The following is a 20406-nucleotide window of genomic DNA, read 5'->3' as shown; positions in this document are numbered from 1 at the left end:
TCATAATTTATCTCCTGTCTCCAGAGGTTGGATTGTATGAGGTGGATAAAACTCCTAAAGCATGGTAAAGAAGGTAGTTCTTAGAATAAGAATTTGAAGAATAGAAGAGACATTCTAGAACAAATTAGTTCAATTGACCATTCCACAGATGTAGAAAATAAAGACCTGAGCCATGTCAAGTAACTTACACAAAATCACACAGTAAGCAAGTGGCAAGGCTGTGACTAGTACAGTTTTTCTGACCCTTTAGTTCAGGATTCTTTTCACTTTGTAAGTATGATATAAAAAATCAGTTCTCCTTCCCTCTCTACCTCCTTCCTTCTTTATTTCCTTGCATGAAAGACATTTTCCTTTCCTTCTAATTTTCTCTGTGTTCATTGATAGAGTATGACTGTTTATGTGATTATTAAGTGTAACAACTAAAATTATGAAAATTTGAGCTAATATAATAATTAAACCTAAAGTGTACCTTAAGCACACATAACTGATTCAACATAATGAACTATTAATTCAGCAGAGTTTCTGTGTTCATTCTAGCAATGTGGTGGTGGTGGTGACCAAAGTATGCGTATAACTGAGGTAACAAGGAGGGGAGAGGGACATGCATGTTTAGTTCCTTCAACATGTTTTTAAAGATACGGTCAAACACCACTGTCCAGTTTAAGCCACCATCACCTCTAACTTAGATGACTGCAATAGCTGCCTAATTATTTGCTTTCACTCTTGCCCCCTCACAATACATTCTCTACAGAATAGCCAGGTGATTTGTTAAAATCTAAATCAGATCATATCACTCTCCACTAAAAACCTTCAATGGAGTTCCAAACCCTTAGCATGGCAAGTTACTTTTTTTTTTTTTTGGTGGCTCTGCATGGATTGTGGGATCTTAGTTCTCTGACCAGTGATTGAACCTGGCCCCGGTAGTGAAAGCACTGAGTCCTAACCACTGGACCACCAGGGAATTCCTGCAAGCTACTTTTTCTTATTAAGGTCTCAGATCAAATGACATTGCCTCAGAGAAGCCTTCTCTATTACTCTATATCATGAGCACTGCAAACAAATGCTTCAAGGGTCCAGGGAACAGTGAGTAGTGAGTGAAGAACCTGAGAATTCGTGCTGTGTTTAAAAAGAGCGGCTACTACTCAGCTCTAGCTAATTTTTGCCATGGGGAAGTGCAGATCGAATGTTACCAGTGTCTGAGTTTTCAAGAGTAGGCAAAAATTGTGGATTTTCATGCAGAAATATTCTAATTGTTAAAAATTAGTAAAAATGCGAAGTTTTAAAAGACACATTAGAGGTCAAACAGAATATATCTCTGGGTCCAATTCCTCCCATATACTTCTAGTTTGTAATCTCTGCTCTATCGCACCATTCTGTTTACTACTGTTTGAAATTATATAGAAAATTTCCTGTCTGTCTCCTTTTCAATATACTTCAGTATGCATGAAGACTTTTAAATAAACCATAACCACCATGACATTATTGCTCTAACAAAGTAAACAATAAATCTTTAATATCATCTAATACCCAGACTATATTAAGACATCCCCAATTGTCATATGGGATCTTAATAAATATTGGTTGAATAAATAAATGATAAATAGATGAACGTAAGTGTCCAACAGTATACTTCCCAGAGCCTTGAAACACAAACTTCCTTATTAGAAACATTAGAATTACTTGTCAAAAAAGCATTCGTTTTCAAATTTTAAAAGGTGGAGAGGGCTTCTCTGGTGGCACGGTGGTTAAGAATCTGCTTGCCAGTGCAGGGGACACGGGTTTGAGCCCTGGTCTGGGAAGCTGCCACATGCTGAGGGGCAACTAAGCCCATGCATGAAAACTACTGAGCCTGTGCTCTAGAGCCTGCGAGCCACAACTACTGAGCCTGTGCTCTAGAGCCCACGAGCCACAACTACTGAAGACTGCACACCTAGAGCCTGAGCTCCGCAACAAGAGAAGCCACTGCAATGAGAAGCCCGTGCATTGCAATGAAGAGTAGCCCCCACTCGCTGCAAATAGAGAAAGGCCACGCGCAGCAACAAAGACCCAACTAAGCCCAAAATAAATAAATAAATGTATTAAAAAAATAAATAAAACGAGGAGAATTGCTCAGCCAGTACTGTTCTACTCATGCATATGAAAACTAACAATAAAACTCCATAGTGAGTATTACTGAAGAAAAATGAAGACATATCTGCACAATCACTTGTACAAGAATTTCATAGCAGATTTACTCATAATAGTTGAGCACTGGAAACAACCCACTTGAGCATCAACTGGTGAACTGATAAAGAAAATATGATATTCATACAATGAAATACTACTCAGAAATGACAATGAAAATACTAGGACCCAAAACCTATGGGGTGCAGCAAAAGCAGTTCTAAGATGGAAGTTTATAGAAATACAATGTTACCTCAAGAAGCTAGAAAAATCTCAAATAAACAACCTAACCTTACACCTAAAGCAATTAGAGAAAGAAGAACAATAAAAACCTAAACTTAGCAGAAGGAAAGAAATCAAAGATCAGATCAGAAATAAATGAAAAAGAAATGAAGGAAACAATAGCAAAGACCAATCAAACTAAAAGATGGTTCTTTGAAAAGATAAACAAAATTGATAAACCTTTAGCGAGACTCAAAGAAAAAAAGGAAGAGGGCTCAAATCAATAAAATTAGAAATGAAAAAGAAGTTACTCACTGACACTGGAGAAATACAAAGGTTCATGAGAGACTACCACAAGCAAATATATGCCAATAAAATGGACAACCTAGAAGAAATGGACAAATTCTTAGAAAAGTACAACTTTCCAAGACCGAAACAGGAATAAATAGAAAATATAAACAGACTAATCACAAGCACTGAAATTGACACTGTGATTAAAAATCTTCCAAAAAACAAGAGCCCAGGGCCAGTTGGCTTCACAAGAGAATTCTATCAAACATTTAGAGAAGAGCTAACATCTATCCTTCTCAAACTCTTCCAAAATATATCAGAGGGAGGAACACTCCCAAACTCATTTTATGAGGCCCCCATCACTCACCCTGATAGCAAAACCAGACAAAGATGTGACAAAAAAAGAAAAATACAGGCCAATATCATTGATGAACATAGATGCAAAAATCCTCAACAAAATACTAGCAAACAGAATCCAACAGCACATTAAAAGGATCACACACCATGATCAAGCGGGGTTTATCCCATGAATGCAAGAATTCTTCAATATACACAAATCAATCGATGTGATACACCATATTAAAAAACTGCAGGATAAAAACCATATGATCATCTCAATAGATGCAGAAAAGCTTTTGACAAAACTCAACACACATTTATGATAAAAAGTCTCCAGAAAATGGGCAGAGAGGGAGCCTACCTCAACATAATAAAAGCCACATATGACAAACCCACAGCCAACATAATTCAAAATGGTGAAAAACTGAAAGTATTTCCTCTAAGATCAGGAACAAGACAAGGGTGCCCACTCTCACCATTATTCAACATAGTTTTGGAAGTTTTGGCTATGGCAATCAGAGAAGAAAAAGAAATAAAATGAATACAAATTGGAAAAGAAGTAAAACTGTCACTGTCTATGGATGACATGATACTATACATAGAGAATCCTAAAGATGCCACCAGAAAACTACTAGAGTAAATCAAATTTGGTAAAGCTGCAGGATACAAAATTAATGCACAGAAATTTCTTGCATTCCTACACAATAACAATGAAAAATAAGAAAGATAAATTAAGGAAACACTCCCATTTACCACTGCAAAAAAAAGAACAAAATACTTAGGAATAAACCTACCTAAGGAGGCAAAAGACTAGCATGCAGAAAACTATAAGACACTGATGAAAGAAATCAAAGATGATACAGACAGATGGAGAGATACACCATGTTCTTGGATTGGAAGAATCAGTATTGTGAAAATGACTATACTACCCAAAGCAACCTACAGATTCAATGCCATCCTTACAAATTACCAATGGCATTTTTCACAGAGCTAGAACAAAAAATTTTACAATTTGTATGGAAACACAAAAGACCCCAAACAGACAAAGCAATCTTCAGAAAGAAAAATGAAGCTGGAGGAGTCAGGCTCCCTGACTTCGGACAATACTACAAAGCTACAGTAATCAAGACAGAATGGTACTGGCAACAAACAGAAATATAGATCAATGGAACAGGATAGAAAGTCCAGAGATAAACCCATGCACATATGGTCACATCTTTTTTTTTTTTTCTTTTTTTTTGTGGTAAGTGAGCCTCTCACTGTTGTGGCCTCTCCTGTTGCGGAGCACAGGCTCCGGATGCGCAGGCTCAGCGGCCATTGCTCACGGGCCTAGCCGCTCCGTGGCATGTGGGATCTTCCCGGACCGGGGCACGAACCTGTGTCCCCTGCATCGGCAAGTGGACTCTCAACCACTGCGCCACCAGGGAAGCCCTGGTCACCTTATCTTTGATAAAGGAGGCAAGAATATACAATGTAGAAAAGACAGCCTCTTCAATAAGTGGTGCTGGGAAAACTGGACAGCTACATGTAAAAGAATGAAATTAGAACACTCCCTAACACCATACACAAAAATAAACTCAAAATGGATTAAAGACCTAAATGTAAGGCCAGACGCTATAAAACTATTAGAGGAAAACATAGGAAGAACACTCTAAGACATAAATCATAGCAAGATCCTTTTTGACCCACCTCCTAGAGTAATGGAAATAAAAACAAAAATAAACAAATGGGACCTAATGAAACTTCAAAGCTTTTGCACAGCAAAGGAAACGATAAACAAGATGAAAAGACAACCCTCAGAATGGGAGAAAATATCTACAAAGAAACTGACAAAGGATTAATCTCCAAAATATACAAGCAGCTCATGCAGCTCAATATCAAAAAAACAAACAACCCAAACCAAAAATGGGCAGAAGACCTAAATAGACATTTCTCCAAAGAAGACATACAGATTGCCAATAAACACATAAAAAGATGCTCAGCATCACTAATCATTAGAGAAATGCAAATCAAAACTGTAATGAGGTATCACCTCACACCGGTCAGAATGGCTATCATCAAAAAATCTATAAACAATAAATTCTGGAGAGGGTGTAGAGAAAAGGGAACCCTCCTGCACTGTTGGTGGGAATGTAAATTGATACAGCCACTATGGAGAACAGTATGGAGGTTTCTTAAAAAACTAAAAGAACTACCATATGACCCAGCTATCCCACTACTGGGCATATACCCTGTGAAAACCATAACTGTAAAAGATACATGTACCACAATGTTCATTGCAGCACTATTTACAATAGCCAGGAAACGGAAGCAACCTAAATGTCCATTGACAGATGAATGGATGAAGAAGTTGTGGCACATATATTCAATGGAATATTACTCAGCCATAGAAACTAATGAAATTGTTTTTGTAATGAGGTGGATGGACCTAGAGTCCGTCATACAGAGTGAAGTAAGTCAGAAAGAGAAAAACAAATACCGTATGCTAACGCATATATATGGAGTCTAAAAAACCGGTACTGATGAACCTAATGGCAGGGCAGGAATAAAGACACAGATATAGAGAATGGACTTGACACAGTAGGGGAAGGGGAAGCTGGGACGAAGTGAGGTAGTAGCATTGACATATATACACTACCAAATGTAAAATGGATGGCTAGTGGGAAGCTGCTGCATAGCACAGGGAGATCAGCTCGATGCCCAGTGATGACCTAGAGGGGTAGGATAGGGAGGGTGGGAGGGAGGCTCAAGAGGGAGGGGATATGGGGATATATGTATACATATAGCTGATTCACCTTTTTGTACAGCAGAAACTAACACAACATTGTAAAGCAATTATATTCCAATAAAGATGAAAAAAATGATGTAAAAAAAAAGAAATACTACTCAGCAGTAAAAGGAATGAAATACACAAGAGTGTGAATGAGTCTCAAGAACATTATACTGAATAAAAGAAGCCAGATACAACAGTACATACTGTATGATTCCATTTATACGAAATTCTAGAGCAGGTAGAAGTAATCTATGGTGGAAAACTATCAGAATAGTGGTTGTCTTTGGTTGTGGTGGTGGGCTTGACTGGGAACGAGCATGAGAGAACTTTTTGGGGTGTGGTAATGTTTTCAGAGGTTTTAGTTACACAGGTGTGTACATTTGTCAAAATACTGAATGGTACACTTAAGATTTGTGCATGTTTTGTATGTAAATTTCACCCAAAAAAGAATAATAAAATATTTAGGTGGATGTGTATGGATATCGGCTACTTACTTTGAAATGCATCAAAAAATAAAATGGCTTGCCATCATTAAAAATCTACAAATAACAAATGCTGGAGAGGGTGTGGAGAAAAGGGAACCCTCCTACACTGTTGGTGGGAATATAAATTGGTACAATCACTATAATGAACAGTATGGAGGTTCCTTAAAAAACTAAAAATAGAACTACCATATGATACAGCAATCCCATTCCTGGGCGTATATCCAGAGAAAAGCATACTTCGAAAAGATACATGCACCCTACATGTTCATTACAGCACTATTTACAATAGCCAGGACATGGAAGCAACCTAAATGTCGATCAACAGATGAATAGATAAAGAAGATGTGGTATATATATATGATGGAGTACTACTCAGCAATAAAAAAGAATGAAATAATGCCATTTGCAGCAACATGGATGGACCTAGAGATGATCATACTAAATGAAATAAGAGAGAAAGACAAGTACCATATGATATCACTTATATGTGGAATCTAAAAAAATGTTAGAAATTAACTTATTTACAAAACAGAAACAGACTCACAGTCATAGAAAACAAATTTATCATTACCGAAGTGGAAAGGAGGTGGGGAGGGATAAATTAGGAATTTGGTATTAGCAGATACAAACTAGTATATATGAAATAAACAGCAAGGACCTACTGCATACCACAGAGAACTATATTCAATATCCTGTAATAAACCATAATGGAAAAGAATATGAAAAAGTATATATATACATATATATATATATATACACACACACATTTATGTATGTTTAATTGAATCACTTTATTGTATACCAGAAACTAACACTACATTGTACATCAACTATACTTCAGTAAAAAAAAATTTTTTAAATAAGATATCTTGATGGATGATGGATAGAGGGATGGATTTGTGGACAGATATGTGATAAAGAGATATAGTAAAATGTTAGTGGTGACTCCAGTGGTGGGTATACAGATGTTTATAATTATTCCATCTTGGGTAAATGTTTGACCTTTTTTATAATAAAATGTTGAGAAAAAACTCCACAGTGTTCTTCAGAAGAAAGGAGGAAAAAGTGGGCTAGATTGAGGATATTTATGACTCAGTCTTTCTGAGATCCTTGTTGATCTGCCTCTCTAAGCGACTTTGGATGAACTGACCTCCACTCCCAGTTCTTGTGTAAACTGGTAGCTTCTTGGCCATATCAGAAAGCATCTGCTTCTGGACCTCAGGTCTCTCTTCATTTTCATAGCGCTCCTTGTCGGTATAGGACAGGTGGAACTGGAAGGAGAAGTGAGAGGCAAGACTTTACTTTCCAAAATTCACAGAAAAGATTAAAAACAACAATAACTATTTGGATGAAAATATTTGTTACCTATCCTTGAAGCTCAGGTACCAATTTGGTTTATAACTTTCTCTGGATAATTATCTCATTTATCTTATTTGGCTTTTATCTAAATATTCATAACTCTATGTGATAGGTAATATTGTTTTATAACTAAAGAAAATAAAACTTAGATTAAGTACCTTATCTATGGTTACACTCACTCAACTAATAAAAGCAGCAAAACTAAGCCCCAAACCCAGTTCACTTGACCCCAAGACTTATGCCATTTCCACTCCATTATACCATAATATGATATTGCATGTTGATATGTGATACCTTGTTGCCAGGACCCTGTTGATGATAAACTATGCTTCTTATTAAGTTGTGAGTATTTTTCATAGGTGACACTCTTGGAGAAGCTGGATGAGACTACTTGCAACATTGTCTTCACATTCTATAATAATTTTTCAAATGAATAGAAATTTGGATATTCTCACTATTTCAGAAATTTTTAGTCTGGTATGGAGCTTGTTGCCATGTTTGTGCTACACTTTGCTAATCTGGCAAAAAAAATGCCAATGATTTTCCAAAGTAATACAAACCTGTAAGTTTTCTTCTGTTTGGGCCAAAGGGTAGGCAGAGGTGAAAAAGAGAAAGATCTGTGATCACATTCTCTGGATTTAAACTTAATCTCTGCCATTTAATAGTTCAAAAATCACTTTGGAAAATCAGATACTCTCAACCTAAGTTTCTTTGTCTGTAAAACAGAGGAAATAATACTTACTTCACAAGACTGGTGTAACAGTGCTGGATAATAACAAGTAATTAAAGTCTCTTTTACAAGTCCAATTTCTTAAATCATTTAGAAATATTTGATATAGCCAATCTTTAAATTTTTAACTATTCTAGATAGTGTGTAGCAGTATGTTATTCTGATTTTAATTTGCACTCCTTTGATTACTAATGACATTCAGCACCTTTTTATGAGTTTATTGGCCATTTGGGTATCTTCCTGTGAAATGCCTATTCAAGTCTTTGTCCATTAAAAAATAATTGGGTTATGTGTCTTTTTTATTATTGATTTTGTAATGATTTGAATAGTAATTTATGTATTTTGTATACTAGTCCTTTGTTGAATATTTTCTACCAGTCTGTGGCTTTCCTCTTTACTTCCTTTATGGTGCATTTTGAGGATCTGAAGATCTTGGTGGGAGTGTAGATTTATGCAACCACTTTGGAAAACTGTTTGGCATTATCTACATAAGCTAAATATGTGCCGCCCTATGACTCAGCAATTCCATTCCCAGTTATATACCTAAGAGAACAATGAGTGTGTGTGTGTGTGTGTGTGTGTGTGTATACGTATGTGTGTTTGTGTGTATGCCAAAAGACAGGTACAAGATTGTTCATAGCAGCTTTATTCATAATAGAAATAAATGGTAACAACACAAGTGTCCTTTAATTGGTGAATGGATAAATCAACTGTGATAAAAGTGAATAACTAACAGCAGTAAAAGGGAATGAATAACTGAAACATACATCAACATGAATGAATCTGGAAAACACTGCACTGAGTGAAAGGCTTACACAGAACAGTGCATACTATGATTCCTTTTTTGTGTGAGGCTCAAAAATAGACAAAACTAATCTATGGTGATAGAAAGACTAGTGGTTATGTCTGATAGGAAGCTGATTGGGAAAGGGTATGAAAGAGATTCCTGAGGTGTTGGAAATGTTCAAAATCTTAACCTGGATGGTGATTATATAGGTGTAAATATAGGTAAAAAATCATGAAATCATACTCTTTACAGCTTAGTTCTTGGAATAGAGTATGTATTTGTACATCAGTAAAATAGTAAAACAAATAAATTAATAAAATATTTAAGATAATTTAAATGTATCTGACTTTTAAAATTGGAAATGTATAAAATCAAACACTCTATTTTAAGAACCATACCTGTGGTGGTGCATTTTTATGGTATCATGTCATTCTAAACTAGATGACTTCCTGTGGGTATGTGGAAATGTATAGGGGAATTTTTGGCTATTACAGTAAATATGGTGCACTATAGGCATTTAATGCGTGGAGGCCCAGGAAGCCAAGGATTCTGTGATGAACTGTATAGGCACACACAACTAAGAATTTTCAGAACCAAAAGTCTATAGGTCAATATTATAAAATGGTAACTAAATAATATAAATTTAATATAAAAACAACTGGGTTTTTTTTTGTTTTCTTAGAAGAACAATTATGCTAACTGGAAAGTATAAAGTTTTATTTTTTAACTTATTTTTAACCTTCTTATTGAAGTATAGTTGATTTAAAAGTATAAAGTTTTAAACAATTCTTTTTTAATGTTGATAATTAAAAGTAGCACCTTGGGGCAGTGCTTTAAGTTCGGGGATGGTCTTGGGAATATAACTTTCTTGTGGTATACTGCCCCAGCTTGAAAGGCACAGGCAGTGTTGTTACTGCTTGTATGTGATGAAACCTTGTGGTTATATAGCCAGTAGACTTTGGTTTGGAATAGGATGTCATGCCTGGATGCCCTATTTCTGGCACTAACCAAGCATTTTTGAGGGTTAGAATGCAATGAGCCAGTAAATGCACTTTGGGTGGGACAACTGGTGATAGACTGGGATGTATTTGTTATTAGATAAATTAATATCATGACTATCATATAGGTCCAAAAGATTCACCTTTTCTTTTTACCCATTAAAAATGATTAACACGTGGTCTTAAATGTTAGACATTTGCAGTGATTATCTAAATCCTGTCATCATGTCACCCAGTTTAGGCCAACAAAATTCCTAATCACTCAGCCTTTTTACTGGTCTACAAGCTTTATAAATAGTGTGACAAGGACAATTATTTTATTGAGCTAAAATTCACATAACATAAAATTTCATTTTAAAATGTACATTTTATAGTGTACGAGTCAGTGGCATTTAGTACATTCACAGTGTTTTGCAACCATCACCACTATCTAGTTCCAGAATATTTTTATCACTCCAAAAGGAAACCCTCTATACATTAAGTGGTGATTCCCTATTCCCTCCATTCCCATTCCCTGGCAACCACTAATCTACCTTCTGCCTCACTGGATTTTTCATATGAATGGAATCAAACAATATGGGGCCTTTGGTGTCTGCTGTATTTCAATTAGCATAATGTTTTCAAGGTTCATCCATGTTGTATCATGTATCAGTAATGTATTCCTTTTTAATGGCTGAATAATATTCCATTGTATGGACATACCACACTTGGTTTATGAATTCCCCTGTTAATGGACATTTGGCTCCTTCCCATCTTTTGGTTACAGTGAATAGTGATCTGTGAACAGCTGTGTATAACTATTTGTTTGAACAACTGTTTTCAATTCTCCTGAGTATATACTTAGGAGTAGAACTGCTGGGTCACATGGTAATTCTATGTTTAACCTTATGAGGAAATGAAAACCTGTTTTCCACACTAGCCACGCCATTAAAATTCCCAGTAGCAATGTATGAGGATTCAGAATTCTCCATATTTACACTAACACTTGTTATTTTACATTTTTCTTTCTTTCTTTCTTTTTCTTTCTTTCTTTCTTCCTTCCTTCCTTCTTTCTTTCTTTCTTTTTGTCTTTGTTTTGTTTTTATTACAATTATTTTATTACATTCATCTGAGGTTGTACATATTTGATTTCATGGAATAAAATTCAAAGATGTGAAGAGACCTTCATTATTAGGGAAAGTCATGAACTGATCACAAGATGATATACCTCTAGATTGGCTCTACTCCAGTCTTGTTTTCATATTCCTGCATAGCATTATTCAGATAGCCTTCCTTATTTAAAAAAATAAATTAAGACACTAGCACTTCAAGAAAGTGTGCCCAACTCCCACAGTTTCCCACCTCCCCAAAGTTAACATTTTCCTTGGTTTTTGCCTTTTTCTTATGGTTCATAATTCCTTACTTTTTGTACCAGTTATCTATGGTCACAATAATGTTTCATAACATACAACTTTGAAATCTAGAATAATAAGCATCAAGGTTCAAGGGTCTGTGTGCTGGCAATTTTGGCTGAATTGACTAAGCAGTTCTGGTCCCCAAACTCACTCACGTATCTGGTAATTGTCTGACTATTGATCCATCTTAGTTGGGATGACCCTGATGACTCAATTCTGCTCCCATGTTTGTGTCCCATCAGGCTAGACTGGCATGTTGTCAAGGTGGTGATAGAAGGCAAGAGGAGAAATCCAAATGGAAACATGTAAGTGCTCTTTCAAGCATCTACTTATCTCACATCTACTAACATCCCATTGGATAAAGCAACTTACATGGCTAGATGCAGAGAGAGTGGGAGGACATCAGAGGTTATGGCAAAGTTCATGACTACAAGAAAGCATGAGAAATTGGAACAATTGATGTGATCACTCTACCACACCTACAATCTTCTTTTTCTACTTCCTGGGCAAAGGAAGATAGCTCATCTGAATAGGAATTTGGCTTGATTCAATATTGGAGGATCACTGACAATTTTTTCCTTTATGTTAAAAAAATTTCCATTCAGTAAAATTTACCTTTGTATGGTATATGATTCCATGATTTCTTTTATTGAAATGTATCTGGCATACAATATTATATTAGTTTCATGTGTACAACATAATGATTTGACATCTCTATGCATTTCAAAATGATCACTACAAGCGATCACAACTGTCAAGTTACCATCTGTCACCATACAAAGTTAACACAATATTGACTGTATTCCGTATGCTATACATTACATCCCCATGACTTACTCATTTTATAACTGGAAGTTTATGCCTCTTGATCCCCATCACCCATTCCCCCCCCCACTCTTACCCCTTTTCCTCTGGCAACCTCCACTGGGAATCTGCTCTCTGTATCTGAGTCTGAGTTCAGTTTTGTTTTGTATTTTAAATTTCACATATAAGTGAAATCATGTGGTATTTGTCTTTCTCTGACTTATTTCACTTAGCATAATACCCTCAAGGTCCAACCATGTTGTTGCAAATGACAATATTTCTTTCTTTTTAATGACTGAGTAGTATTCCATTGTATATATACCATATCTTCTTTATCCATTCATCCACTGATGGACACTTAAGTTGCTTCCATATCTTGGCTATTGTAAATAATGCTGCAGTGAACATAGGGGTGCATATATCTTTTCTAATTCATGTTTTTGTTTCCTTTGGATAGATACCCAAAAATGGAATTCCTGGATCATATGGTAGTTCTACTTTTAATTTTTTGAGGAACCTCTATACTGTTTTCCATACTGGTTGCACCAATTTACATTCCCACCAACAGTGAATAAGGGTACCCCTTCCTCCACATCCTTATTAACTCTTGTTATTTCTTGTCTTTTTTATAACAGTCATTCTAACTGGCATGAGGTGATATCTCACTGTGGTTTTTATTTTCATTTCCCTGATGATTAGTGATGCTGAGCATCTTTTCAAGTGCCTGTTGGCCATCTGTACATCTTTGGGAAAATGTCTATTCAGATACTCTGCCCATTTTTAATCAGATTTTTTTTTGTAATTGAATTGTATGAGTTCTTTATATATTTTGGATATCAACCCCTTATTGGGTATATGACTTGAACATACCTTCTTCCATTCAATAGGTTGGCTTTTCATTTTGTTGATAATTTCCTTTGCCGTGCAGAAGCTTTTTAGTTTGATGTAGTCCCATTTGTTTATTTTTCCTCTTGTTGCCCTTGCCTTTGGAGTCAGATCCCTAAAAGCGTTGCTAAGACCAATAACAAGGAGCTTACCAGCTATGTTTTCATCTCAGAGTTTCATGGTTTTAGGTCTAACATTCAAGTCTTTAATAGATTTTGAGTTAGTTTTAGTATTTAGTGTACGATGTGGTTCAATTTCATTCTTTTGCATGTATCTGTTCAGTTAGTCATATTTTAGCCATCCGGTGTGAAATGTTATCTCATTGTGGTCTTAATTTGCATTTCTCTACTATATATACATATACATACATATATATATATACACACACACACACACACACACACACACACACACACACACACACACACATGTATTGTTTAGTGAACTATCTATTCAAGTCATTTGCCCATTTTTTAAAGGATAGTTCGTATTGAAAACATTAAGGATCATCTTTTCAGCAAACTGTACTATAACAATTGGACATAATATTAAAAAAACAAACCCTCAATATTACCTCACATCTTACACAAATTACCTCAAAATGGAGGATCTTCAAGATGGAGGAGTAAGACAATGGAGACCACCTTCGTCCCCACAAATTCATCAAAAATACATCTATATGTGGAACAACTCCTACAGAACACCTACTGAACACTGGTAGAAGACCTCAGACTTCCCAAAAGGCAAGAAAATCCCCATGCACCTGAGTAGGGCAAAAGGAAAAAGAAAAAACAGAGACAAAAGAATAGGGATGGGACCTGCACCTCTGGGAGGGAGCTGTGAAGGTGGAAAAGTTTCCAAATGCTAGGAAGCCCCCTCACTGGCGGGAATTGGGGGAACTTTGGAGCCTCAGAGGAGAGGGGAGCAACAGGGGTGCTGAGGGAAAGCAGAGAGAATCCTGCACAGAGGATCAGTGCCAACCAGCACTCACTGGCCCGAGACACTTATCTGATCACCTGCTGGGTCAGGTGGGGACTGGGTGCTGAGGCACAGGCTTTGGAGGTCAGAAACCAGGGAGAGGACTGGGGCAGGCTGTGCAAAGACAGCTTGAGGGGGTTAGTATACCACAGCTAGCTGGGAGGGAGTCCAGGAAAAAGTCTGGACCTGCCAGAGAGGCAAGAGACCATTGTCATGGGGTCCGCAAGGAGAGGGGCAGGCCCACCATATGAGCTTCTTGTTCCATGTGCTCACAGATGGCAGGGCACCACCTATGCAAGCTCCAGAGGTAGGCGTGAGCCTGAGAGGTGGGTGCAACGGCTGCTGCCACTGCCACCAAGGGTCCTGTGAGCAAACCCAGGTCAATGCCCACACCTTCCTGGGAGCCTGTGCAGCCCACCACTGCTGAGGGTCCTGTGATCCAGGGCCAACATCCCCAGGAGAACGCATGGTGCACCTAGGCTGTTGCAGCTTCATGCCTGCCTCTGCCACTGCAAGCAGTCCCAGCACATCCCAATTGTGACTGCTGTATCCATCCCTCTCGCTGAACTGAGAGAGCAAGTGAGCCCTAATTAGTCATTGCTTTCGCCCCCTCTTGCCTGGGCAGAGAACAGACGCCTGAGGGTGGCCCACACGCAGAGGTGGGGCCAAAGCCAAAGCTGAACCCCAGGTGCCATGCGACCAAAGAAGAGAAAGGGAAATCTCTCCAAGCACCCAGAGGAGTAGCAGATTAAACACCCACAATCAGCTTGGTAAACACTGCACCTGGGAATATCTGAATAGACGAGTGTTCCCACAATTGAGCATGTGGACTTTGGGGGCAACTGTGGACTTTGGAGGCAAGTACACACAGGAGTAAGGCCAGATAAGAGTCTGAGCTGGTGCCACAGTGCCCACAGCAGGTCCAGAGACCTACCTAGAAGTATTGGAGGACTTCCTGGGTAGGCAGGGACTGGCTATGGTTCACTGTGGGGGCAAGGACACAGAAAGCTGAAGCCACAGAAAAATATTATTATTATTGCTACCTTTAAAAATTTTGTTGATTTTTTATTATTCTTTTAATTTTTATTTACTTTATATATTCTCTTTTATGCTTTTATTTTTAATATATTTTTAATTTTATTTTTTCCTATTTCTACTGTATTTTTTCGTTATATTGTAGTTTTTACTTGTTTTGGTTTTTCTTTGTTTTGCATTGTTTTTCTCTTATTTTAAACTATAATTTATATTTTTCTATGTTTACTTCTTTGTTGTTTTGTACATTTTTCCTTTTGTTTTCATCTTTCTTTTGTTTTTAGTTTTCTTTTGATCATTTTTGTGTGTTTTATGCTTTCTTTGCCTTTTTTTACTTTGCTTTCTGTGTTTGATTTGATTTTGTGTTTTTGTTAGTTTACTTCTTAGTGTTTGTTTTCATTATGAGGTTTGTTTATTGGTTTGGTTGCTCTCTGCCTTTTTGTTTTCTCTTTTTTGTCTTTTTGTGAGTGTATGTGTTTGTGTGTTTCTTCATGTAATTTTATCTGTTTAGTTTTGCTTTTACCATTTGTCTTGGGGTTTTGTCTGTTCGTTTTCTTTTTTTCCATGCTATGTGGCTTGCAGGGTCTTAGTGCTCTGGCCAGGGGTTGGGCCTGAGCCTCCGAGGTGGGAGAGCTGAGTCCAGGATGTTGGACCACCAGAGAACTCCCAGCCCTATGGAATATTAATTGGTGAGGGCTCTCCCAGAGGTCTCCATCTCAACACTAAGATCTGGCTCCACACAACAGCCAGCAAGCTCCAATGCTGGACACCTCATGCCAAACAACTAGCTAGACAGGAAAACAAGCCCACCCATTAGCAGACAGGATGCCTAAAGTGATATGAAGCTCACAGACACCCCAAACACACCAACGGACATGGTTCGGCCCACCAGAGGGACAAGATCCAGCCACACCCACCAGAACACAGGCACCAGTCCCCCCCACCAGGAAGCCTACACAAGCCACTGGACCAACCTCACCCACTGGGGACAGACACCAGAAGTAAGAGGAAGTATGACCCTGCAGCCTGCGGCAAGGAGACCCCAAACACACTAATTTAAACAAAACGAGAAGACAGAGAAATATGCAGCAGATGAAGGAGCAAGGTAAAACCCCACAAGACCAAACAAATGAAGAGGAAATAGGCAGTCTACTTGAAAAGGAATTCAGAGTAATCACAGTAAAGATGATCCAAATCTTGGAAATAGAATAGAGAAAATACAAGAAACGTTTAACGGGGCTTCCCTGGTGGCACAGTGGTTGAAAGTCTGCCTGCCGATGCAGGGGACAAGGGTTCGTGCCCCAGTCCAGGAGGATCCCACATGCCACAGAGCGTCTGGGTCCGTGAGCCATGGCTGCTGAGCCTGCATGTCTGGAGCCTGTGCTCCACAATGGGAGAGGCCACAACAGTGAGAGGCCCGCGTACCACAAAAAAAAAAAAAAAAAAAAAACGTTTAACAAGGACCTAGAAGAACTGAAGAGCAAACAAACAGTAATAAACAACAAAATAACTGAAATTTAAAATACTCTATAAGGAATCAATAACAGAATAACTGAGGTAGAAGAATGGATAAGTGAGCTGGAACATAGAATGGTGGAAATAACTGCCATGGAGCAGAATAAAGAAAAAAGAAGGAAGAGAATTGAGGACAGTCTCAGAGACCTCTGGGACAACATTAAACACACCAACATTCGAATTATAGAGGTCCAAGAAGAAGAAGAGAAAGAGAAAGGGTCTGAGAAAATATTTGAAGAGATTATAGTCGAAAAGTTCCCCAACATGGGAAAGGAAATAGCCACCCAAGTCCAGGAAGTGCAGAGAGTCCCAAACAGGATAAACCCTAAGAGAAACAAACCAAGACACATATTAACCAAAATAACAAAAATTAAATTCAAAGAAAAAATATTAAAAGCACCAAGGGAAAAGCAACAAATAACATACAACGGAATCCCCATAAGGTTCTCAGTTGAGTTCTCAGCAGAAACTCTGCAGGCCAGAAGGGAGTGGCATGATATATTTAAAGTGATGAAAGAGAAAAACTTACAACCAAGATTAGTCTACCTAGGAAGATCTCATTCAGACAAGCAAAAGCTAAGAGAATTCAGCACCACCAAACCAGCTTTAAAACAAATGCTAAACGAACTTATCTAAGCTGGAAACACAAGAGAAGAAAAGGACATACAAAAACAAACACGAAACTATTAAGAAAATGGTAATAGGAACACACATATGTGAATGGAGTAATGCTCCAACCAAAAGACACGGACTGGCTGAATGGATACAAAAACAAGATCCATATTTATGCTGTCTACAAGAGACCCACTTCAGACCTAGGGACACATACAGACTGAAAGTGAGGGGATGGAAAAAGATATTCCATGCAAATGGGAATCAAATGAAAGCTGGAGTAGCAATTCTCATATCAGGCAAAATAGACTTTAAAATAAAGACTATTACAAGAGACAAAGAAGGACACTACATAATGATCAAGGGATCAACCCAAGAAGAAGATATAACAATTGTAAATATTTATGCACCTACATAGGAGCACCTCAATACGTAAGGCAAATACTAACAGCCATAAAAGGGGAAATCAACAGTAACACAATAATAGTAGAGGACTTTAACACCCCACTTTCACCAATGGACAGATCATCCAAAATGAAAAAAAATAAGGAAACACAAGCTTTAAATGACACAATAGACCGAATATATTTAATTGATATTAAGAGGACATGCCATCTGAAAACAGCAGATTACACTTTCTTCTCAAGTGCACATTGAACATTCTGCAGGATAGATCATATCTTCGGTCACAAATCAAGCCTTGGTAAAGTTAAGAATATTGAAATTGTACCAAGTATCTTCTGCGACCACAACACTTTGAAATTAGAAATCAATTACAGGAAAGAAACTGTAAAAAACACAAACACATGGAGGCTCAACAATACGTTACTAAATAAACAAGAGATCACTGAAGAAAGCAGAGAGGAAATCAAAAAATACCTAGAGACAAATGACAATGAAAACACAATGACCCTAAACCTATGGGATGCAGCAAAAGCAGTTCTCAGAGGAAAGTTTATTGGAAGACAATCTTACCTCAAGAAACAAGAAAAATCTCAAATAAAGAATCTAACCTTACACCTAAAGGAACTAGAGTAAGAAGAGCAAAAAAAAAAAAAAAAAACCCCAATGTTAGTAGAAGGAAAGAAATCATAAAGATTAGAGCAGAAATAAATGAAATAGAAACAAAACAATAGCAAAGATTAATAAAAACTAAAAGCTGGTTGTTTGAGAAGATAAACAAAATTGATAAACCTTTAACCAGATGCATCAAGAAAAAGAGGGAGAGGACTCAAATCAAAAAAATTAGAAATGAAAAAGGAGAAGTTACAACGGACACCACAGAAATGCAATACGTCATAAGAGACTACTACAAGCAACTCTATGCCAATGAAATGGACAACCTTGAAGAAATGGACAAATTATTAGAAAGGTATTACCTTCCAAGACTGAACCAAGAAGAAATAGAAAATATGAACAGACCAATCACAAGTAATGAAATTGAAACTGTGATTAAAGGTCTTCCAACAAACTGAAGTCCAGACCACACAGCTTCCCAGGTAAATACTGTCAAAGATTTAGAGAAGAGCTAACACCCATCCTCTGAAACTCTTCCAAAAAATTTCAGAGAATGGAAAACTCCCAAACTCACTCTACGAGTCCACCATCACCCTTATTCCAAAACCACACAAAGATATTACAAAAAAGAGAAAATTACAGACCAATATCCCTGATGAATATAGATGCAAAAATCCTCAACAAAAGACTAGCAAATGGAACCCAATAACACATCAAAAGGATCACACACCATGATCAAGTGGGATTTATCCCAGGGATGCAAGGATATATGCATTCTTTAATATATGCAAATCAGTCAATGCGGTACACCATATTAACAAATTGAAGAACAAAAACCATATGATCATCTCAGTAGATGCAGAAAAAGCTTTTGACAAAATTCAACACCCATTTATGATAAAAACTCTCCAGAAAGTTGGCATAGAGGGAAACTACCTCAACATAATAAAAGCTGTATACAACAGACCAGAGCAAACACCATTCTCAATGGTGAAAAATTGAAAGCATTTCCTCTAAAATCAGGAACAAGACAAGGATGTCCACTCTCACCAATATTATTTAACATAGGTTTGGAAGTCCTAGCCATGGAAATCAGAGACAAAAAAGAAATAAAAAGAATACAATTTGGAAAAGAAGAAGTAAAACTATCACTGTTTGCCGATGATATGATACTATACATAGAAAATCCTAAAGATGCCACCAGAAAACTACTAGAGCTAATCAATGAATTTGGTAAAGTTGCAGGATATAAAGTTAATGCACAGAAATCTGCATTCCTATACACTAACAACAAAAGATGAGAAAGAGAAATTTAGGAAACAATCTCATTCACCATTGCAACAAAAAGAATAAAATACCTCAGAATAAACCTGCCTAAGGAGGTAAAAGACCTGTATGCAGAAAACTATAAGACACTGATGAAAGAAATCAAAGATGATACCAACAGTTGGAGAGACATACCATGTTCTTGAATTGGAAGAATCTATATTGCAAAAATAGCTAAACTACCCAAAGCAATCTACAGATTCAATGCAATCCCTATCAAATTACCAATGTCATTTTCCACAGAAATAGAACAAAAAATCTGAAAATTTGTATGGAGATACAAAAGCCCCCAAATAACCAAAGCAATCTTGAGACAAAAAAATGGAGCTGGAGGAATCAGGCTCCCTGACTTCAGACTATACTACAAAGCTACAGTAATGAAGACAGAATGGCACTGGCAAAAAAACAGAAATATAGATCAATGGAACAGGATAGAAAGCCCAGAGATAAACCCACACACATATGGTCACCTTATCTTTGATAAAGAAAGTAAGAATATACAATGTAGAAAAGACAGCCTCTTCAATAAGTGGTGCTGGGAAAACTGGACAGCTACATACAAAGGAAAGAAATTAGAACACACCCTAACACCATACACAAAAATAAACTCAAAATGGATGAAAGAGCTAAATGTATGACTGGACACTATAAAACTCTTAGAGGAAAACAAAGGCAGAAGACTCTTTAACATAAATC

At 37.2% G+C, this 20406-nt stretch overlaps 1 protein-coding gene across 2 annotated transcripts in view; it reads right to left on the bottom strand.

Annotated features, from left to right (window-relative positions):
* The window catches only part of ZDHHC15 (zinc finger DHHC-type palmitoyltransferase 15), a 119715-nt gene that overhangs the window by 51545 nt on the left and 47764 nt on the right, over window positions 1–20406 (bottom strand). The window contains exon 4 of one of the 2 annotated variants that reach the window (XM_060003058.1): window positions 7424–7544. In XM_060003058.1, coding sequence (XP_059859041.1) covers window positions 7424–7544 — 121 coding nt within the window. Of the gene's footprint in view, window positions 1–7054; window positions 7545–20406 lie in introns of those variants that run through there. The other variant, XM_060003059.1, reaches the window with a different exon arrangement.

This window comes from Delphinus delphis, chromosome X (assembly GCF_949987515.2).
Source record: "Delphinus delphis chromosome X, mDelDel1.2, whole genome shotgun sequence".
NCBI lineage: Eukaryota > Metazoa > Chordata > Mammalia > Artiodactyla > Delphinidae > Delphinus > Delphinus delphis.
The sequence above is the reverse complement of the archived record's forward strand: the minus strand, read 5'-3'. Positions and strand labels throughout refer to the sequence as shown.